The sequence below is a fragment of the Bos indicus genome, chromosome 21 (genome assembly GCF_029378745.1).
Source record: "Bos indicus isolate NIAB-ARS_2022 breed Sahiwal x Tharparkar chromosome 21, NIAB-ARS_B.indTharparkar_mat_pri_1.0, whole genome shotgun sequence".
In the NCBI taxonomy this organism is placed as follows: domain Eukaryota; kingdom Metazoa; phylum Chordata; class Mammalia; order Artiodactyla; family Bovidae; genus Bos; species Bos indicus.
Window position 1 is genome coordinate 17,966,083 of NC_091780.1, and position 24,092 is coordinate 17,990,174.

General features: G+C 43.2%; 1 protein-coding gene across 2 annotated transcripts in view; it reads left to right on the forward strand.

Moving 5' to 3' along the window:
* The window catches only part of AGBL1 (AGBL carboxypeptidase 1), a 932,974-nt gene that overhangs the window by 733,107 nt on the left and 175,775 nt on the right, over nt 1–24,092 (forward strand). The window contains exon 23 of one of the 2 annotated variants that reach the window (XM_070775073.1): nt 8,382–16,042. The exons of the other annotated variant lie outside the window; for it this stretch is intronic. Coding sequence (XP_070631174.1) covers nt 8,382–8,439 — 58 coding nt within the window. The 3' untranslated portion in view covers nt 8,440–16,042. Of the gene's footprint in view, nt 1–8,381; nt 16,043–24,092 lie in introns of those variants that run through there. 2 annotated transcript variants of the gene reach the window in all.

The following is a 24,092-nucleotide window of genomic DNA, read 5'->3' on the forward strand; positions in this document are numbered from 1 at the left end:
GGAATCATTTCATGGGTGGGGGTGTGGAGGTGGTGTCTGATTCTCTTTCTGACCTTCGCAGTCAGCTTTCTCAGAACCTAAGGCTGGAGATTTTCCCCCCATGGCTGAGATGATCGAATGCCACCACACATTCCCAAATCATGCTGCGATCTTTCTGCCTCTTACATTATCACCAGCAATAAATATTCTGCAGCGAGATTTGAGCTGACGGCTCAGGTGATGATGTACCAAACAGGAAAGACTCCAGCTTTGTTCTTCTGGGGTTCTATCAGATCCTGCAGCACTCACGGGAAGGAAATCGTATTGGTTTTCTTTCTCCCTACTGTCATGAGGGCAGATGAAACTTGAAACAGGCAAGAAGCAAAGAGATAGAGGAGGACATTATCAATGTCACATAAAAAATGTCTCTCTCCCCTGACCAGACTGACGTTGGGGCTGCAGGGTAAGCCATTGGGCTCGAGGAAACCTAGAGCAGCCAGAGGTTTTCTGGGCGCTTTTGAAATAAAGGTTGCTTGCAGGTAAGGTGGGTCTCCCCAATGACTCAGAGGAGATGAGAATTTGATCCCTGGGTCAGAAAGGTCCTATAGAGAAGGAAATGGTAACCCACTCCAGTACTCTGTCCAAGGACAGAGGAGCCTGGCAAGCTACAGTCCATAGGGTCACAAAGAGTTGGACATAACTGCAGCAGCTTAGTATGCATGCATGACTGTGGATAGGCAGCAGGTTTAGAAATCTCGGACCTGGGAATCTTTGGGAGTAGGAGGCTTAGAAATGCATGCAGGACATTAGCTTAGCCTTTGGAACTGAGTGAGGAAAAACTGAGAAGCAAAGAGAAAGAAGAGGATGTTATCAGTGTCACATAAAAAATGTCCCTCACCCCAACCGGACTGACTTTAGGTTTGCAAAATGACTTTGCCCATTACCATCTTATTTCTAGCTCATTCTCCCTCCCATATTTATTCAAGTGGCATTCCTCTAGGAATTGGTTTGCAGTCACTCTGCTTGCATGATTACCATGTAAAGATTAACAAGAAGGTTTGTGTAAGAGTCTTGTGAGATGGATTTTATTATAACCCCCATTTTACAAATGCAACCGCTGAAGCACAGCAAGAGTAAATGCTTGTTTAAAACCATGCAGCCCGTAAAGCTGGTGTCAAGTTTTGAATTCAAGCAGTGGGACTCCAAAGTCTATGCATTTAATCTAGTTTCTTGAAATATATGATGTGCATAGATGTGTGTGTGTGTGTGTGTGTATGAGTTTATCCAGGTTTATAGTTGTTGCAAACCATTGGAAACAACTTAGCAACTGAGCCACAGTATAGCTGTTCTCAGTAACAAGTTGGCTTGATGCAATCATATGATGTGATTTTCAGGTGTCTTATCTAGGTAGGTGCTGCTATCAACACCTCTTTTCTGATCCCGGGTCTCTAGCATTCCTGTTCATGCTGTGAACTTCTCAATATTTCTTCTATGTATTCCTAAGTCAGACTGGTTTGTTTTCAGTTCCTGGCACTTAAAAATCATGATGGATGCCAAATATTATGAAGATTATGACATATGGTACTCTTTCAAAAATCGTGTTCTCAAATACAGGGTATCAGCCAGGAGTTCATTTTTCTGAATTTTGAGAGAGTAGAATGGAGCCCTTAGTGGAAATGCTCTGAGGCTAGACTGCCTCAAATAGAGGACCTGGTGCCTCAGGTGGTAACGAATCTGCCTGCAGTGCAGGAGACACAGGTTTCATCCCTGGGTTGGGAAAACGCCCCAGAGAAGGGAATGGCTACCCACTTCATTATTCTTACCCGGTGAATTCCACTGACAGAGAAGCCTGGCTGACTACAGTCCGTGGTGTCGCAAAGAGTCGATCACAACTGAACGACTAACATTTGGATTCCAGGATTTGCCAAATACTAGATGTGTACCTTAGGCAAGTCAGGGAGATGTATCTGTGTCAGTTTCCTCATCTTAACATAGAAAAATGATAGTTCACAGTTGATCCTTGAACGGTGTTGGGGTTAGGGGTCACCGACTCTCCATGCAGGTGAAAATCCACATATAAGTTGCCTCTCTAAATATATATAGTCCCTCCCTATACTGAGTTCCTCTGTATGCATAATTCTTTCTTATCCATACATTCAACCAACCCTGGATCATATAGTACTATAGTACTTACTATTGGGGGAAAAAATACGTGGAAGAACTAAATAGAAATTCTCCAAAGCAAAATTTTATAGGTGAAGAAACTGATGTTCAGAAAGGTCAAAAATATTTTCTAGTCACTCAGTCGTATCTGATTCTTTGTGACACTGTGGGCTGTAACCAGCCAGGCTCCTCTGTCCATGTAATTTTCTAGGTAAGAATACTAGGGCAGGTTGCCATTTCCTATTCTAGGGGCTCTTCTTGACCCTGGGACTGAACCCACATCTCCTGCATTGGAAAGTGGATTCTTTACCACTGGTCCACCTGGGAAGCCCTTTAGCTGGTTTATCTGTATCTAATTGCAAGGCTCTTTATCCTTGTCTGTGAGATCTCATTTGGGAAGAAGACAGTTTTTTTTTTTTTTTTTTTTTTGCATGGGGCACATATATCTAGAGCATTCACCACTCATACACTTACTAGTGAGAATAGGCACTTCTCACCATCTGGAACTAAACTCTGCCCACCTACTATCAGTCTGTAACAGTGAGCCCTCACATGGGCTGAGTTTGATCCCTTCCAGTGTCATGGTAAGAAGGGAGGTGACTTTCACTAAAATCAAACCTTTATGCAGGACACTGCTCTAAGCATTTAGCACATTATTACTCTTTTTCATTTTTCAAATCCTTAGACTATAAGCAACCCTGGAACATCTATATGGTATCTTCCTTTTTGACGCAAGAAAGTTAGCTTCTTAGAGGTTAAGAAACTTCTTCCCAGTCACACAGTTATCTTGAAGTATAGTTAGGCTGGAAAACTAGGACTGTTTGACCCGAAATAAACATTGCTGATATAATATGACCATGACCAAGTTCTCCATAAAAAAAGATGACGAGAGCGGGAGTAAAACCATAATTTCGTTTTTAGTGAGAAGTCTGGCATGATGAGCTTTGTATAGATGATGGAAGACAGTGACAGGAGGTCTGTAGTTGGAATAGATGCAGAGCCTGGGAAAAGAAGTGATGAGTAAGACAGTTTAGGCAGAAAAGTGTGAACCAAATCTAGGTCCACAAGGGGTGGGGTCTGAAAGATGGAAGGAAAACCTTGTGGAAATAGACACCTTGGTCTTGGTCTTTCTGACTTACTTCACTCTGTATGACAGTGTCTAGGTCAATTCATGTCTCTACAAATGACCCAATTCCATTCCTTTTTATGGCTGAGTAATATTTCATTGTACATATGTACCACATCTTCTGTATCCATCCCCCTGTTGGTGGACATTTAGGTTGCTTCCATTTCCTGGCTATTATGAATAAATCTGCAATGAACATTGGGATGTGTGTGCCTTTTGGAATAGTGGCTGTAGAGTAGAAACTAACACGCCATTGTAAAGCAACTATACTACAGTAAAAATAATTAAAAAAATATATACACCTCTGGTTTTGCAGAGGTCACACCTTGATGCTCGCTCAGAACCATGACTAGCCCCTTCCTGGTGAGAGCTCAGTGTCACTATTGATCTCTTTGCTTCCCCACTGCAACAAAGTTGGAGCTTCCCTGGTGGCTCAGATGGTAAAGAATCTGCTTGCAATTCAGGAGACCCGGGTTCGATCACTGGGTCAGGAAGATCCCCTGCAGAAGGGAATGACCACCCACTCCAGTGTTCTTGCCTGGAGAATCCCCATGGACAGAGAAGCCTGATGGACTACAGTCCATGGGGTCGCAAAGAGTCAGACACGACTGAGCTACGAATGTTTTCACTTTCTTTCTTTGCAAAAAAGTGATGATGTCACGTCAGGAGAAAAGGGAGCTGGGATAACACTGGCTCCCTCCATGATGGGGCTGACGATTTCTTCCCACTGGGTGCTTCCTTCCTTAGCTCTCTGTTACTCTTACATGGTCTTCTGTGGGCAAAAATGAAGACCCCAGAGCAAGACTTCCCTCCCACTGCTGCCATTGTTCATTGAGGGCTAATGGGGCCTTCACTCCACATGGGTGAGGCAAACCCCCAGGGAAGGTGAAGAGACTTCTTGGCACCCCTGCCCCAGGCTCAGGGTGTGTTTCCATCCAGCTTTCCTTTTTCTTTTGTGCTCCTGCTTTGCTGTGTCTACAGTCTGCACATTCAATGTAAAGTCATGACAGCATTCCTTGGTTTAAAAAGCTGTTTCAAACATATGACTTTTAAAAAAATTAATGGTGAGTGAGCAAATTAGAAGAAAAAAAAATATAATAATGAAATGTATACTGAAAGTATTTAGGACACTATAATGTACATTTTTATATAATATATATCTCTCTCTGTGTCCATTTTATCTTTCTCCATAAGGGAAAGTATCATTTCATTTTTAACTGCATGGGGTTTTCTGGCTCTGCTCACCAAGGCTGTACTTGGTGTGCATTGCTGCCCAAGATGTGTCCCTGGCAATAGAATGCTGTGAAATAGGGTTCTGCAGTCAAATTAATTTGGGAATCTGAGTTAACCAAGAAAAGCAAGCTTCACCGCTGCTGACTTTCTCTGTGCCTTCAATGCGCTACCCTGCACTGTGCAGCTCCCAAAGGCAGATGCTGCAGGCGGATAATTTGACTGTGAAGCCCCCCTTTCCTGTATTTTATAATGATTTCCTACAAGATCAATCAAGATTAGTGTTCCTTGGGGAGGAGAGATAAGAAATGTCAGAGTAACGGGTCAAAATCATGGTTTGCAAGCTTCCAAAGATTTAGGTTCAATTCCAAATCTGCCACTAACTTGCTGTGTAATTTCCCATGAGTAATTTTTCCACTCTTAGGATAATAGACTCACCTTTGCACTTGGAAAGTGGCAGGAAATGGAAAGCTATGGTTTTTCTAGTAGTCATGTATGGATGTGAGAGCTGGACTATAAAGAAGGCTGAGCACTGAAGAAATTGATGCTTTTGAACTGTGGTGCTTGAGCAGACTCTTGAGAGCCCCTTGGAAAGCAAGGAGATCAAACCAGTCCATCCTAAAGGAAATCAACCCTGAATATTCATTGGAAGGACTGATGCCGAAGCTGAAACTCCAGTAGTTTGGCCACCTGAGGCAAAGAGCTGACTCATTGGAAAAGACCCTGATGCTGGGAAAGATGGAGGGCCGGAGGAGAAGGGGGTGACAGAGAATGAAATGGTTGGAGCATTACCAGCTCAGTGGACCTGAGTCTTGAGTAATCTCCGGGAGACAGTGAAGAACAGGGAAGCCTGGTGTGCAACAGTCCATGGGGTCACAGAGAGTGGGACATGACTGAGTGACTGAACAACAAATTATTTTTATCCTGATAACTTTCAAAACCCTAATGCACTGGGGATAAGGAAGGACAGAGGCATAATGTTCACTCTTTAAACTGTTCATCTGTACAGCAGGTTGCTCAGAGGTGTGGACACCTCAAGAGTTCTATGACACCAAGTTTATAAGGACCCTCCCCCTGCAGCAGGGTGGTCTGATGAATAATTGAGCCCTGCTAGGAAGGGAAAGCTTTATAGTTTTCTGATACTCTATGTGTTTGCAACTGGCTAACTCTGATAACACTCTTAAATAACCCCTTTCACCTTTAAGCCTGATACACTTACCTCCTGTTTACTGTTCCAGGAGCTCTCTTACTATAAAAATAACCCAGCTTTAGAAAGTCACTACTTTTTTTTTTTTTTTAAAGAGAATAAAAGAGCCCTGGCTAGAGCCTTCATAATTTAGAGACTAGAAGCCCTATTGGTGTGTGTCATTATGACCTAGATGGTCTCCCATCCGTGGAAAGCTGATCCTTTGTTACAGAGTAAAATTCTCCATCTGGCTCATCTGTATTTGGATCACCCCAGACCTTCCAGGATGAGAGAGTTCATGCTGAATCTTATTAGCTGACTGACCATTAACTGGTCTGAGTGTTCACATATGTGAATTAGAGGTTAATGCAGTAACAACACAGCCCGCCCACCAGGAAGTTCTAGGACTCTGTGCAAAAGTGCTGCTAGCTATAATCCACACCATTATTTTCTTTTACTCTGAAGATCTGATGGAAGGAATAAGATTGAGGGTTGTGTTAACATTCAGGTTGAGCCAAAATTGTCCCTAAATATTAGGACTGGAGACATAAGACTAAAATAGAAAACAGTCAGTGTGAAGTTGAACAGTAATTATGGAACACATACCACATGTACTTTAAGATTAGTAGACAGACTGCATTCATTTAGGAATGGTTTCATGGGGAGGTGGGTAGACAGATAGCTGAGTATTGGGTTGGTCAACAAAAGGAAAGTATTCTACCAGGGTTCTTTGATTTGCAAGGAAAAAGGAATGGACTTCAGGTATCCCATGTGAAAAATACAATTTTAACACAACGATAAGGTTATTTTATACATTTCAGTTAGGAAAGAAAAGTCATCTACATTTTAGGTGACTAGAATTTGAGAAATAAAGTGCTTTAGGATCCAGAGGTGACTCTTTCTCCAACCTTCAAAGAACACTCAAAGTCCTGTGAAGAATTCTGGCTCAGGACTTGCCTGGTGGTCCAATGGTTAAGACTCTGTGCTTCCCCTGCAGGGGTCATAGGTTTGATCCTCAGTTGGAGCGTCCCAGATACCAGTTCAGTTCAGTTCAGTGGCTCAGTAATGTCCAACTCTTTGCAACCCCACAGACTGCATCACACAAGGCTTCCCTATCCATCACCAACTCCTGGAGGCACGTAAGGTGGTCTGGTATTCCCCTCTCCACCCTGGACACTCATAGGCAAGTCTGACTCAGCCTCTTGTGAGGACCCTGCTCCTTTCTCCTGTCTCCTGGCACACACGAGATTTAGTTTGTGCCGTCGCAGAGTCCGCTTCCCCAGTCCTGTGCAAGTTCTGTAATCAAGTCCCACTGGTCCCCAAAGTCAAATTCCCTGGGGGTTCTTGTCTGCTTGGTGGCTCTATGGTGCGGCTAATGGCTACCTCCTCCAAGAGGGTTTATGCCACATGCTCTGTGACCTAGGTCTGCTGCAGTCAGAGTGCCTGTCCCCGCGGCAGGCCACTGCTGACCTGTTCCTCCACAGGAGACACTCAAATGCTCAAAGGCAGGTCTGGCTCAGTCTCTCTGGGGCCTCTGGGTCCTGGTGTGCACTGTTCAGTTTGAACCCTCTGAGCGTCTCTGGCGGGTATGGGGCTTGATTCTAAACATGATTTTGCCCCTCCTACCATCTTGTTGGGGCTTCTCCTTTGCCCCTGGATGTGAGGTATCTTTTTTTGGTGGGATCCAACATTCTCCAGCCGATGGTTGTTCAGCAGGGAGTTGCAGTTTTGGAGTTCTCACAGAAGATGAACATTTGTCCTTCTAATCCACCATCTTGAATAGACCCCTGGTCTATTGGCCCAAGGTATGACCAATGGAGCCTAAATACTGTTAGCAATTTTATACTTAACCATTCCCACCATCATAAAAAAAAAAAAAAAAAAAAAGACTGCTTAATCTCTTTCCTCTTACAGGACAGAAGTTTATTCTTTATCTTGCCTACGCTCCACCCAGTTATAGCCTCTGCTTTCCATTGGCAGAACTTCTTTCTGTGTGGGAAGAACCCTATACGTCATTGGCAACCAGCCAGCCTATGGATTGCTCCTCTGGAATTGTTGTTTGCTGTGGTTCAGTTTGCTCAATCATGTCCAACTCTTGTGACCCCATGGACTGTAGTCTGCCAAGGTCCTCTGTCCATGGGATTTTCCCAGGCAAGAATACTGGAGTTGGTTGCCATTTCCTACTCCAGGGGACATTCCCAACTCAGGAATCAAACCCATGTCTCCCGCAAGTCTATTGCATTGCAGGCAGATTCTTTACCACCGAGCCACTGTATCCAAGTCAGCCACGCCCAGGGACTGGGTCACACAGTAGAGAGAATGCTTTGTTCCAGGGGTTTGAGAGCAGACTGTTTATATCCACAGGGAAAGGTTTTCTAACAGGGAAGCTAAGGGATGCTGCAACTGCAAGATGTCACACCAAGTTAAGGAGAAAGAGGGGCAGAAACCTTGAGATGGTGAAGAGAGCTGCCTAACTAGAGTGGACAGGTGGTCTGAGGTAAAACTAAAAAGGAAGAATTCAGCCAGAGTAGACATGGCTTGCAATCAAGAGAATGACATGAAAGAAAATAAGCACCAAAAATATAAAAGAGAAAGGACAGTGGATTATGGACCATGGTGATGGGGACCATGTTTAAGTCTTGAAGTGTAATGAAGACATCACAGTTCTGATTGCTGATGGAACTTCTTAAATTTTAGATCAGCAGGCAACCAAGCAGAACTAGGAAAGACACACACTCTGCATTGTGCTAATTGACCTTCAAGAAAAGAATCCAGTTCTTTATTGAATTTTGAAACACCAGTTTGATGGAAGAGGTGAGGCTCAACTTTCAAATTTGGCTTTAATGTTTGCTAGAAGGCATTTTGTTTAACTTCTTGCTTTAGTTATTCAATCTGTAGAATAGAAGAGCAATGCTTACATTGAAGATTTGGTTTTAGGGTTAACACAATGTGTGTAGGCTAGTATTCAGCATATAGTAGATGTTTTATATATGTTAATTCCTCTTCCCCCCCCTAATATTCTTTAGATCTAGGTCCCTACTAATTCTCCTTATCTACTGGAAATTTTTTAACCTGTGGGTGGTTTAAAACTCATGTCAGGCTAAACATGATGAAAGGGAAAGTTAAGGCTCTTTGAGTGGAGAGGAAGGCTGAGAGGCTGGTGATAACTTAAAACCGACAGTAAAACATTGAGCCGTCTATGCTCATTGATGACTCTGGCATTCTTTTTATTGGGTAGAAATAAAGAGAAGTGACCCAGACTGCACAGCATCAATTGTCAGAGTTCTGTTCCTGGAGGATTTTCACTCTGCACTTGTTTTGAGCTCCTGCAAATGAAATCAGACTTCACAGCTCTTCTGGCACCACAAAAGGGAAGATTAATTAAAATTAGTTACAAATGAAGCAATGCCCCCTGCCTTTGTGGAGTTTGTTGGTAAAGAAATGTATGGTAGCAGTTCCTGACACTACTGAAGCGACTTAGCAGCAGCAGCAGTGCTTCCTGGTGGTCCAGTGGCTAAAAATCTGTGCTCCCAATGCAGGAGGCCCTGGGTTCAATCCCTGGTCAGGGCGCTAGATACCATATGTCACAACTAAAATTTCCTCACGTGGCAACTATGACCCAGCACAGCCAAATCAATGAATTTCTTCTTCTTTTTTTTTTTTAAAGAAAGAAATGACAAAAGTGACTAACCTTTCTTGAACTTTCGCAAGAGCCTGAAGTTGTCACTCCCATCATCTAACCTTATATTAATACCTATTTGCCAAAGATGTTTTCTTTGGCTTGTTGTTTCCATGGGCTTCACTGGATTATAAGATCTAATTATGGGGTGCAGAGAAGGAAGGGGAAAAGCCTACCCCTCATCTTCTCTTTGTTCCTGATGCTGATGTGCTCATACTCAGTCATGTGTGACTTTCTGTGACCCCATGGACTGTAGCCTGCCAGGCTCCTCTGTCCATAGCATTCTCCAGACAAGAATCCTGGAGTGGGTTGCCATCTCCTTCTCCAAGGGATCTTCCAGACCCAGAGATTGAACCCATGTCTCTTTTGTCTCCTGCATTAGCAGGCAGATTTTTTTTTTTTTTTTTTTTTTTTTTTTTTACCACTAGCACCATCTGGAAAGCCCTAGGTATAGCCAATGGCTCCTGGCTGTCCAAGTCCTCTCCCTGGAGGTCAGTCTTGGAGCTGTGCCATTTCCAGGAATTTTCCCAGATTATCACAGAGAGCACTGACTCCTTAAATTCAGTACATTGGCAGTGTCATAAAAAGAAGCCCTCCCTGCCGGGCCCCCTTTGTTCCCCTGGTTGATAGAATCACAGTGAATACAACTCTCCTTATGCAGATTCAATGGTTCCTGCTGCTCTCTCCGCTTTGGTCTGTTAGTCACCAAATTAAATTCTTACATTGGAAAGATTCAGAAGCCTACAGGTAGCTTGGTTCAACAAATAGTGAGGAAATCAAACTGAAAATCAACACACTTCAATGCTTGTTGTATGAACTCATTCCCTGGAAGCTATGGGGCAAGAGTTAGCATATACAATTTATTCAAAGATTTTTAAGTTTCAGTTTGTAGTACCCGGTCTTAAACTGTGCCTAGAGCAGGTCTCAGTAATTATAAGCTGGATGAACAGATGAATTCTGAAGAGCCCCAGAGAATTTTGCCATGAAGATCTTAAGGGCTCGCATACTTTACCTCCTGAAGACACTCACACTCAAGTTACATTCATTAAAAAAAAAAAAAAAAAAAATTGTCTTTAAATGTTTCTTTAACAGCTTTATGGAGCTATAATTTACATATCATAATATTCACCGATTTAAGTACATTATCATTGATGTAGCATTTATTCTTGACCCAACTTTTGTTATAATGAAAGGAAGGATCAGTGTTTCTCTGATTGACCTGTAGGGAAACTAAGGAGGTTCAAGATCATTATCAAGGGTTTCCCTGATGGCTCAGTGGTAAAGAATCTGCTTGCCAATGCAGAAGACGTGTGTTCGATCCCTGGACAGGTAAGATCCCACATGCCACAGAGCAACTGAGCCCCTGCACCGCAACTGCTGAGCCTGTACTCCGGAGCCCAGGAGCCACAACTACTGAAGCCCTAGCACCTAAAGCCCATGCTGCCCAACAAGAGAAGCCACTGCAATGAGAAGCCCAAGCACCACAAGGAAGAGTAGCCCCTGCTCACCGCAGGCAGCAAGGAAGACCCAGCACAGCCAAAAGTAAATAAAATTATATTTAAAAAGACTATTATCAAAGCTGTAATCTACTAGGATCCCAGAGCACAGTGCTTTCTGGCAAATCCCTTTTATCTCAGAACCCCCTGGGCTGTTTTTCCCTCTTGGAAACCTGGGCCTCTGGCAGGAGAGCTCCCCCTACACTCAGGCTGTGGGATGAAGGATTGGCTGTGGTCTTAGTGAAGGGAGGCCCTATACCTACAGATACACTTGAGAGTTCTTATCTGAAGAGCCTAAAGGATCTCAATCAGGAGTGTTTAAAGTACAGATTCCTGGGTTCCACCTCTAAATTCCTAGCTCAGGATGGCTGACTTGGGCCCAAGGAGACTGTATTTTAAATAAGATCCCAATAGGATTCAAGTATAGGTGGTCCCAGAGAATCCTGAGTGTCCCTTGGACAGCAAGGAAATCAAACCAGTCAATCCTAAAGGAAATCAACTGTGAATATTCATTGGAAGAACTAATGCTGAAGCTCCAATACTTTGGCCACCTGATGTGAAGAGCCAACTCATTGGAAAAGACCCTGCTGCTGGGAAAGACTGAGGACAAGAGGAGAAGGAGGTAGCAGAGGGTGAGAAGGTTAGATAGTATCACTGACTCAATGGACATGAATTTAAGCAAACTCAGGGAGATAATGGAGGATAGAGGAGCCTGGTGTTCTAGGATACATGGGGTTGCAAAAAGTCAGACATGATTTAGCGACTCAACAACAGAGACTATTTTATTCTGAGACTATTTTGAGAGACACTGAATGAATTTATAGCAACATCAGAATGGTTATGTGTTGAAATGTTGATTCCATTGACCTAAGCAGATCTAGTTTAATCTACCTAACATGGCCCTTCTGGGGCATCTAATTAAATATACATTTACACACAGGCACAAAAGAAAAGTCAAGCTAACATGGATACATAAGGAAAAGTAATTTAAATACATATAGTTTTCTTGTGAAAATAATTTTTTAGAATGATGCCATATCTTATTCAAATGTGTCTTGAAAATATTAGCTGAGCCTAGGTCCCTGCTGGGAAATGAATAGAAGGGAAATTCAAGCCTCTGAAATTACAAAAAAAAAAAAAAAAAAATCCAGTGACTGAGAGTCTCTAGCCCCCTTAGTTAAGGCAGGACTTCCTAGGAATAATTAGCATTGGAAAAAACAATTGAAATAGAAGTTGAAGACCACTAGCTGATGAGCCTGCTTTGTATATTTATGTATTCTGCTGGCTTTGCACTGAACTTTCTGCCTAGGAAAAATGTGCTTTTATTTTTTGTCCCAGCCTCCCCTTTTCTCACAAAGCTCCTGCCGTGCCAAGAGAGATATGAAAAAGGCCAAGTGATCTGATGTTGAAGCTGGAAGAAATATCTCCCTTCCAGTGACCTTCTGAGATAATGAGCAGATATGGTTTTCTAATATAAAAGAAATAAATCAATAGACCTTTCAGGGAGCCGGGGCCATAACAGTGGAGTCCAAGACCATCAATTGCAAAAGCAAAGGGCAGAGGCACTTTTCCCTGTAGATCAGTGTTAGACTACAACAAGGGAGCAGACACTCCCCAGAGCCAGGGAGGGGCTAAAAGAGAGCCTCTTCCTCCTCCTCCCCCACCCTGGGAGGAAACTTACACCATCACAGGGCTTTCTCTAGCTGTTATTTTCTGTTGATTGAGCTAATACATAGTTTTGTGAGATGGGTTGCACACATTGCAGGCAGATTCTTTACCATCAGAGCCATCAGGGAAACCCTGTTTTCTTTAGCTTATTTTTAGTGTTTTGCTATGAATTCTTCGTTAGACACAGAGGCATATCGGTGTCATTTGGAAGTCTTCCTGTTGCTCTGTAGAGCACTTATCCTTTGCTCCAGGTTTTCACCTGCAACCGTTGGTCACTCTGCAGAGGCACGTTTAGGAACAGAGCTACCAAGTGTCAGGGGCCTTGTAGGCCATCGGAGGCATCTCTGACCTAGAACTATTGCTACACACATGGTAGCCAGTGGTTGTTATTTGCATAGTATCATAATATGCCAACAAGAACAAAGGGTGATGTATGTTCAATTTAGGAACGATGTCTGGTATTTTAAGAATCATCACATAGATAATTTTGATAATACAACTGCTGTTTATTGATATCTAGGTGTTAGACATAGTATCACCAACTCAATGGACATGAATTTGACCAACTCTGGGAGACAATGGGGGACAGAGCATTCTGGTTTTTTACAGTCTATGAGGTTTCAAAGAGTTAGACACTACTTAGCAATTGAACAGGATTTCCCTGGTGGCTCAGACATTAAAGAATCTTCCTTCAATGGGGGAGACCAGGGTTTGATCCCTGAGTCGGGTAGATCCCCTTGAGAAGGCAGTGGTGCCCCACTCCAGTACTCTTGCCTGGAAAATCCATGGACAGAGGAGCCTGGTAGGCTGCAGTCCATGGGGTCGCTAAGAGTTGGGCACGACTGAGCGATTTCACTTTCACTTTTCACTTTCATGCATTGGAGAAGGAAATGGCAACCCACTCCAGTGTTATTGCCTGGAGAATCCCAGGGGCGGGGAAGTCTGGTGGGCTGCCGTCTCTGGGGTTGCACAGAGTCGGACATGACTGAAGCGACTTAGCAGCAGCAGCAGTAGCAGAGTGACTAACACTTTTTAGCAATTGAACAGCAATGAAACATCTTTCTAAATATATGAATCCTTAAGGAGGGTTTGTTATTAGACCCATCATACAAATATTATAGAGGCTCTGTACATTTCAATGACCTGAACTGGGTAACACAAATGGAAGATATTAAGTGAAGCATATTTTATTTAGGGCTGTATGACCCAAAGTCTATTCTTTTAAGCATCATTCTCTGCACAGGAAGAGACATCAATAAATGGACTATAGAAGGAGCTTTGGAGAATCAGAAACTACCCCTCTGAGGAAGCTCAGTCATTTCTGGACCTTTAGTAGACAACTATTTGGATGGACAACTTGTTCCAAGTGAGAGGGCACAGAAAGCTTAGTATTTTCATGTAAATACTATGGTCCTGGTCAGATTTCAGAAATTGTCCTTGATTCCCTTTCCCTTCTACCCATTTTTTCTTAGCAAAAATTGTATGTATACACATATCCCCTCTTTTTTGGACTTCCTTCCCATTTAGGTCACCACAGAGCATTGAGTAGAGTTCCCTGCGCTATACAGGAGGTCCTTGTTGAGTTGTCTATTTTATACATGCCTGTATGCAAGCTCAGTCACTTTAGTCATGTCCAACTCTGCAACCCCATGGGTTGTAGCTCACCATACCCCTCTGTCCATGGGATTTCCCAGGCAAGAATACTGGAGTGGGTTGCCACTTCCTTCCCCAGGGGATCTTCCTGGCCCAAAGATCAAACCCACATCTCTTACATCTCCTTCACTACCAGGTGGATTCTTACCACCACCACCACCAAGGAGGTCCATTTTTATATATGGTAGTGTATATATGGCAATCCTAACCACCCAGTGCATCCCATCCCCTCCAGACTTGTATTTAAATATCATTTTTATAAGTGAGATTACACATCTTTTCTCGCTAATATGGTAGACATATATCTTGGAATGCTGCCTTAAAATCAGTTAGAAACAATACCTTAAGAAAAAAGCAAATCATAAATACAGGCTTCCACAGATTTCTTCAAATAAAGCTGTTGTTTTTAATTACAGGTCCTATAATTTTGCACATGCTTATTTCACATTAAAGAACTGATAATTCGATTTATGGACCACTCTTACATATTTATCTATAATAATCTTTCCTAAGCAACACATTATTACCTTGGTTCAATGTGTGATATATGAAATAAATTAACTTTCATCTCTTGCTATTCTGTGAATCACACTTCCTTCCCAGTGGCCTTAGTGAGGAGCTGATGTACCATAGGTGGACATTCTGGAAACTTCTCCAATCTCTGTGTATGGCATTGCCATGATGGAAACCAAAAAGCTAAATGAAGCCTCAAGAGTTTGTAGCACTTAATGCATTAACTCAGACCTCTGGTCCCATCACCTTATCTATTCCAGTTTTCCTGGGTTTCTGCTTATCCATCTTTCCAGTCTCATTGGAACCAGTATGTGTAGCCTGTGGATTTGTGCTATGCTCTCTGCTGAAGCAAAACAGACGTGTTTCTGAAATACATCTTCATCTGTCTAGGTTTATAGGACAAGGTCATTCATCTTGTGTCTGGTAAGAGGGCTCTCCAGGTGTTTCCCCGGGTAATGGGTCTGATTCACATGATGTGATGAAAGGAGAGGTAGATGGATTCTTCACTTGTCACTACCTTGCAGGATCCCATGCTCTAGGGAGAAGGAAGAGTTTAGCACCCCAAGTCCTCCTCCCAGTTTCAGGACTCAGAGACCAGGCATAAAGCGTCCCTGTGCCCTCTTTACTGTTATAACTTCCCATGTGGCACTGGGGTAAAGAGCCTGTCTGCTAATGCAGGAGACATAAGAAACTTGGGTTCAATCCCTGGATTGGGAAGATCCCCTGGAGAAGGGCATGGAAACCCACTCCAGTATTCTTGCCTGGAGAATCCCATGAACAGAGAAGCCTGGTGGGCTACAGTTCATAGGGTCATGAAGAGTCAGACACAACTGAAGTGACTTAGCACACACACACACACACACACACACACACACACACACAGTCTGACATTAAGGGTGACAGCTTTATCCACCCTCCCAGGAATAGACACACTGGGAACTATATTCAGAGAGAAAGGAAATGAAATGAAACCAAACTCTGTAGCCCAACTCTTTTGTGTTTTATGAGGAGTGGCTATTTTGGGGCTATTTTTTTCAGTGACTGCATTTCTCAACCGAACATCAAGGACAAATGATTTAGATAAGGGACAGCAAATTGGCAGAATTAATGGACCAGAATATTGTAATATTCCCATACAAAATTTTGCAGTATTCACATATAAAATCTCCTAAGCACGGAATAACCAATCTATCTTTCCTTCTTTCCTCTCTCTCTCTCCCCTTCTTCTTCCTTCCCTTCTTTCCTTCAGCCCTTCCAAAATCAAGGCACTGTTTACAAGAGACTATCCTATATGCTTCTCCCTGACAACTCCTTCCTTGTATTTTGATGCTTGGGGCTGGTGCACTGGGACGACCCAGAGGGATCGGAGGGAGGGAGGGAGGGAGGAGGGGGGGAGGGAGGAGGGAGGAGGGTTCAGGATGGGGAACACATGTATACCTGTGGCGGATTCATGTTGATATATGGCAAAACCAATACAATATTGTAAAGTTAAAAAATAAAATTAAATTAAAAAAAGAAAAAATATATATAATTAAATTTTTTTTCCTGCACCGTGTGTCTGTGTGTGTGTGTGTGTGTGTGTGTGTGTGTGTGTGTTAGTTGCTCAGTCGGGTCTGACCCTGCAACTCCACTGTATGTAGTCCATCAGGCTCCTCTCTCCATGGAATTCTCCAGGCAAAAATACTTGACTGTGTTGCCATTCCCTTCTCCAGGGGATCCTCCCAACCCAGGGATGGAACTCAGGTCTCCCATACTGCAGACAGATTCTTTGATCATCTGGGCCACAAGGGAAGCCCATATATATGTATGTGTATATCTGTTAACTCAGAGGCTAAATACATTTAGAGAACACATATCTATGTTATATAGAGACTATGTTATGTAAAAGATGCTTGCTCCTTGGAAGAGAAGCTGTGACCAACCTAGACAGCATATTAAAAAGCAGAGACATTATTTTGCTGACAAAGGTCCATCTAGTCAAAGCTATGGTTTTTCTAGTAGTCATGTATAGATGTGAGAGCTGGACTATAAAGAAAACAGAGCACTGAAGAATTGATGCTTTTGAACTGTGGTGTTGGAGAAGACTCTTGAGAGTCCCTTGGACTACAAGGAGATCCAACCAGTCCATCCTAAAGGAAATCAATCCTGAATATTCATTGGAAGGATTGATGCTGAAGCTGAAGCTCCAATATTTTGGCCACCTGATGTGAAGAACTGACTCATTGGAAAAGACCCTGATGCTGGGAAAGATTGAAGGCAGAAGGAGAAGTGGACGACAGAGGATGAGATAGTTGGATGGGATCACTGACTCTTTGGACATGAGTTTGAGTAAATTCCAGGAGTTGGTGATGGACAGGGAAGCCTTGTGTGCTGCAGTCCTTGGGGTTGCAAAGAGTCAGACATGACTGAGCGACTGAACTGAAGTGATATTACGTATATTATTATATTATACGGTCTCACATGTTCCTGAGCAGTCCAGAACAGGACTTTTTCTTCTAAGTCTCCATTCTAACTGTGCTTGCTGAGAAGTTTGACTGTTCATAAGTCACCAGATAAATGTTTATTTCAATTCCAGAGAGTTTCCTTTTCTACAAACTTGCTTAGAAATACAAAAGCATAATCCAAGGCAGGAATAAAGCCTGTATTTTTTTAAAAAACAACTTACTGTTATTGGTTTACAATGTTGTATTAATTTCTATCGTACAGCAAGGTGATTCAGTTATACACACATATATATATGAATTTATATGTTCATTTCATTTTCTTTCTCATTCTGTTTTATCAGAGATTATTGAATATGGTTTCCTGTGCTATACAGTAGGACCTTGTTGTTTATCCATCCTATATATGCTAGTTTGCATCTGCTAACCCCAAACTCCCAGTCATTCCCTCCCCCACTCCCCTCTCCCTTGTCAGCCACAACTCTGTTCTCTATGTCTGTGCATCTGTTTCTGTCTCATAGATATGTTCATTTATGCAGTGCTTTAGATTCCACATATAAGTGATATTATATGGTATCTGTCTTTCTCTTTCTGAGTTACTTTACTCTGATAATCTCTATATCCATCTAGAGATTATGGATAATCTCTAGATCCATCTATGTTGCTGCCAATAACATTATTCCATTCCTTTTTCTGGTTGAGTGGTATTCCATGGCACCATCTCTTCTTTATCCATTCATCTGTTGATAGGCAGTTAGGTAGTGTCCATGTCTTAGTGAAAGTCACTCAGTCGTGTCTGACTCTTTGCAACCCCGTGGACTATATGGTCCATGGAATTCTCCAGGCCAGAATACTAGAATGAGTAGGCTTTCCCTTCTCCAGGGGATTGTCCCAACCCAGGGATTGAACTCAGTTCTCCCACATTGCAGGCGGATTCTTTACCAGCTGAGCCACAAAGGAAGCCCAAGAATATTGGGATGGGTAGCCTATCCCTTCTCCAGTGGATCTTCCCAACCCAGGAATCAAATCGGAGTCTCCTGCATTGCAGGTGGTTTCTTTTCCAACTGAGTTATAAGGGAAGCCTTTAAAGAGAGACTTTCCTGACCAGGAATCAAACCCAGGCCTTGACTGGGAAAGCACCGAATCCTAGCCATTAGACCACCAGGGAACTACATGTCTTGGCTCTTGTAAATAGTGCTGCAATGAACAATGTGATGCATGTATCTTTTTAAAGGCTATCCTTCTAATTGTAAATCCTGTCTAGTGAGACGGTACTAAGGAGAGAGGAGGAAGATCCCCCTTGTGTCTCCCTGACAACACTTGTCCATATTAAGCTCGGTGTCAGAACAGTCAATGGAGCGTGCCTGAAGCAGAGGTTTGTCTCTTGCTTAGACTCAGGTCTGTCTCCCTGTATCTCGGTCTTGTCAGGGGGTTTACTTGTTCTCTGTGACCAGGCAGATGTAAACAACTTGAGAGAAAGGAAGTCTGTCTTCCTCCTGCTCCTGTGCTCTACACTGTAAGTTCTTAAAATCTTGGTGAGAATCTTACTAAGCATGATGTTTTTCACTTCAACACAAGGGAAACTTCATCATAAAAACTGCATCACAACTTTGCCTTTAGCAGAGCAGTACCTATCACACTAAATTATGATGCATTCAAATTTATTAGCTGTCTTTAAATATAATGTTTCATGTCTGCAGATTGAAACACTATTATTTTTTAAATGAATTCAACAGCTTGAAGAGGACATTTGTCTTTGAGGGGAATTTGTGTTTATTTCAACTTAGAGATGCCACCTTAATTAATAATCCCATCTGTTTTTTTCACATATGTGTGGCCTCATTGACACTACGGACATGAGTTTGAGCAAGCTCTGGGAGATAGTGAAGGACAGGAAAACCTGGCCTGCTGTAGTCCATGGAGTCGCAGAGTCGGACATGACTTAGTGACTGGACAGCAGCGAATGCTAGCTTCCACAGTTAGATTGCAAGATCCTTGAGGGAAAAAACCCCATGAATCACATGTTTTTTGAAACCCCAGGGCTCCAAGGAATGTAAGTGATGCTCAGACAATACCTATTGGTTAATGGCACTGTCACCAGGTGCGTGCTGAGGTCTGGGTTTCCTCTTTACTCTGTAGTGGCTCAAGGATGGAGGGATCTCTGTGGGCAGTGGCAGAAACGAGGCATGCATTTCAACTCTCTCGTGTCCGTTCTTGGGTCCAAAGGGCTCCTCCTTGAGCTTCCTGCAGGGCTTTGAAGTCCACATCCCTCCCAGTGAATGCCCCATGCATCCTGAAGGCATCGGCTGGGCCTCTCCCCAGCATCATCCTCCACTCCGATGTTCGATTGTGGCCGTGCAGTTTTATTGCTCCTGGTAGCACTAATATCGCTGCATAAAGTGGTTTCTTTGTTCTCATCCTTTTATCCTCCCAGCAGTGCTGACCTTTCAATTTGCCCACTTTGTAAGTTCCATCAAAAAACCCAATCCGTCCTTGTTTTTGCCTGGCTGTGATGACCCTCCCTCCTTCCCCTTCTTCTCTCCCCTCTCTCTTAGATCCTTTTTGTCCGTCTTTCAGCCTTTTGATTTTATTTTCTTCCCAATGGCTCATTTGGAGCCTTCCTAGCACAAAGAGAAGAAGAAGACTAGGACACTAAGTTTGAGATTTATCAGAAGCCTTTCACTGCAAAATGATGCCATGGGAAATTGTATCATCCATGGACTTGAGGAAGAGACAGAGGACTGGGAGAATATTTATGTGTGGATGGATTTTCATACTGGTGTCTGCTATAAGGAAAAGACAAAAGTGAAAAATAAAAGGAGGGAGAAAGATAAAGACAGGCGAATAAAAGTGAAGATGGATAACCTAAGGTTTTGGGCTGCCTCTCTAGGAAATTTAGAAGCTGGTTCTTCCTGTCCCTGTGCAAAACAGAATGAAAACATTCAATACACCATAAAGTGAGAAATGCAGAAAATTCTATCCTGAGTTTCAAGTCCAGGTCATCATTATTGCTGAGGATCAGCCAACTGGTAGCACAGAGAATCTCTGAGAAAACAAGCCTTTTCTTTTGGATTTATTTTTTGCTCTATTTCATTATTTTTTTGTTTTTGGACACATGTCATGTGGGCCTTACTTGACCAGGGATTAAGCCCCTTGCATTGGAAGCACATAGTCTTAGCCACCGGATCACTAGGGAAGTCCATCTTTGGGGTCTGGAGTGAGCAAAGATGATAGGAAAATGATGCCAGAAAGGTTGCAATCCTGGAACAAATAGAGTTGCCTGCCTTATTCAATTCCTAGGTGGCTCAGTGGTAAAGAATCTGCCTGCCAATGCAGGAGATGTGAGTCTGATCTTGAGCCAGGAAGATCCCCGGGAATAGGAAATGGCAACCCACTCCAGTACTCTTGCCTGCAAAATTCCATGGACAGATGAACCTGGTGGGTTATTGTCCATGAGGTCATGAAGAGCTGGACACAAGTGAGTGACTGAACATGTATGCATGCCTTCTTCAAGGGGCAGGAGGCACCAATGCCATTTCTAAATGTCTTTTTTTTTTTTTCCCCAGCAGTTAACTACCATTCATTTTGTACTGACTCCCAAATTCCCCTCTTTGGATGTTCTTCCCAGATTGACTGTCCTCCCCTTTGTACCCAGACATACTTACTTGCTCCTTTGTCTTAGTTTTGTGTGCAAGTCAACTTCTTCTCTCACCCTCTATTTCTTTTCATGCTTTCCCACCTGGCTGCTGAAGGTGAACAAGGTTAGCTTGATTTTACCTTTCCAGCTCTCACCTCCACACAGCCACTGCTGGACTCCGTGTGGTATATGCTGGCTTTTCACTGTTTGTTGACTTCTGTCCAGCATGGAACGTCTTGCTTCACCCAAACCAAGGAGAAGAGAGGCGGTAAGGGAGAGAAGAATGTACCAAGACTATCAGGCAATCCTCACACACACGGACTTGTTTCCTAAGCAATGTCCCCTAAAATAAGATGTCCACTAAAGTGACAATGAAAGAGGGCCAGAGACTGGGATTTCCCATCCTGTTTAGCCTAGAGTCCAGTTGCTTTGGATATTATGCTGTTGCTTCTCCTGGGAACAACATATCCTCCAAGGGCACCTGGACACATAGCGATGGTGGTAGGGTCAGTTGTAAGTTTTCATGAAGACTAGAGGGCTGAAAGGATAAAATTAACTTTCAATACCTGATGCTGGGAATGACAGATGCCCTGAAATATGCAATTAAAAGTATATTTCATCCCATACAATGAGATGTGTCCCCCACAAAATTTCATTAATTCCCCATTTAAAAAATGCACACACGTAAAAGAAGGCTGCATAGCCACTTTCTCACAAAATTCCCAGGCTCCGGGTAGTGCTCAGATGTTCAGTCCTGTCGGACTCCTTGTGATCCCATGGACTGTAGCCCACCAGATTCCTCTGTCCATGGGATTCTCCAGTCAAGAATACTGGAGTGGGTTGCCATTTGCTCCTCCAGTGAATCTTTCCAATGCAGAGATTGAAACTGAGTCTCTCATATCTCCTGCATTGGCAGGCAGATTCTTTACCACTAGCACCACCTTGGAAGCCCCAGGCTCTAGGTAAGTGTTGCTCTGAAATCTTCTAATCCCTTTTCCAGAGTCCATTCATTCTCCCATGCATTTTCTTGGGCAACCCCTATGTGTGAGCATAGGCGATTTGGTTGTTAGTAAGATGGATAAAGCCCCTGGCCCTCTAGACTTTTGTCCAGGTGGGAGATGTGAACTAGACAGAGATCCTGCTCTTCCATGTTATGAGTGTTTTAAGAAAGGAAGTGTGGGGTTCTATGGGAAGGTGTGGAAAGGATTTGAGCTGGATTAGGGTAGTCAGGGAAGACTTTCCTGAAGAAGTACTTCCTAAATGGAGATGTGAGGATGAGCAGGAGTTCAGAAGTGAGAGAGGGAGGGCATAGGAAGAGCCCTGGAGGAGGCAGCACATATGAACATGTGAGGCTGATTGATCCAAGAAACCTTCAGAAGAGTTACTCCATATGGCTGGATCTTGGCAGATAGACAGAAGAAGGCAATGTGGGACAAATAGGCTGAGCCTATCTTATAAATAATGAGTTTAGACTTTATAAAGAGGGTAATTGGAAGTCCTTAGGGTTTTAAAAACAAGGACATTGGCAATTCAGATACACCCTCTGTCCATAGTTTGGCCCATAATGAGTGGATTAAAGTTGAATCCAGTTATCCTGTCTTTTTCCTCCCCATCCTCCACTCATTCCACATGGAGCTAATTATGCCACAGCAGCTTCCAGAGTGCTGTGCCTTATCTTGGGTTTTGAAATTTGTTCATTAGGCCAAGAATTTATTGATAACTATTAACAGCATAAGATTTGCCCTGCATTTATAAATTCAGATCCTCTCTGGATGCCTAGGCAAATTTATTCATGAATAACCTTAGATGCTGTCTCCTGAGACTGCATAGAGAAAGCATGGTGTTATTTTCAGATTTCTCATGTAAGCTTGATGGTGCGGTTCTTACTGAATCTCAGCAACCAGAGTCTCTCCATGTTCTTTCACTTTATTCTTGTAGCAGGGCTACAGGTGAGATGAATGGGTAGGATTGGTATTTTCTTTCCCACAGTTAAGGGAATAGATCACTTCCTTAGCTATCAACTTAAAGGCTCTACTATGGACTAGTTGTTTGTTGTTTAGTTAAGTCCTGTCTGACTCTTTGCGACGCCACACACTGTAGCCCGCTAGGCTCCTCCGTCCACAGGATTTTCCAGGCAAGAATACCAGAGTGGGTCACCATTCCCTTTTCCAGGGGATCTTCCCAACCCAGGGATGGAACCTGCATCTCCTGCATTGGCAGGCAGGCGCTAAACCATTGAGCCACCAGGGAAGCCCACGCTGTGAACTAGAAGAGTGACCTATTTTAATAGTGAACCACTATTAAAGTGAAATGCAGTTTCCATGGCCATTTCTTTTGATCCCTTCAATGACACTCTTGGCAAGGATTTTCCAACTCTGATTTTATGAAGAAGAAACCAAGGCTCTGTGAGGTTAAGTGACTGTCCAGTGTTCACACTGCTGAAGGAAGGGGCCTGAGCATGGGCTATTGTCTAACACTCAGAAATGAATTGTCCAAGGAGACACACATGCTAACAAAGAAAGAAACTTTATTGAGAAAGCTCCCCTGGGTGGAGTAGGAAGGTAAAGGAACCCAGGAGAACTGCTCTGCCATGTGGCTCGCAGTCTCAGGTTTTATGGTGATGGGTTTAGTTTGCAGATTGTCTTTGTCCAATCACTCTGACTCAGGGTCCTTCCTGGTCATGCATTCATTGCTCAGCCAAGATGGTTCCATTGAGAAGAATTCTGGGAGGTTGGTAGGACATGTGGACTGGTGTCTACTTCTGGTTGGTTGGTGGTGGCCCATTAGTTCTATACCCACTCCAGTATTCTTGCTTGAAGAATCCCAGGGATGGCGGAGCCTGGTGGGTTGCTGTCTATGGGGTTGCACAGAGCTGGACACGACTAAAGCGACTTAGCAGCAGCAGCAGCAGCAGCAGCAGCATTAGTTCCATGTTCCTTGCCAGGACCTCCTGTAATAATCCAACTCATGCAAATCGTCCCTGTGGTACCTGGCCAGAGTGGGCAGTTTTGGTCAGTAGTTCCCCTAAGATCATAGCTCTGAAATACCCTTGGAAAACTGAAAATAAAATGGATATGTTTGGTCTCAATGACAAATGATCTTGTCTCTCCACACTTTTTTGGGTCATTATCACCATTCCTGAAAGTTGTCTTGGCGATGTCCCTCTGGTCCCTTGGGCTTTCTATTTTTTTCCTCCAATCTCCTTATCTGGCCCATCATGCCTTGATAAACTCATTTGTAGTTTCTAGTCTTGGGCCACTAGTGCTTCTGCCATCGAGGGCTCTTTGCTCTTATATGATAGTGTAGCAGGAAATAAATGCA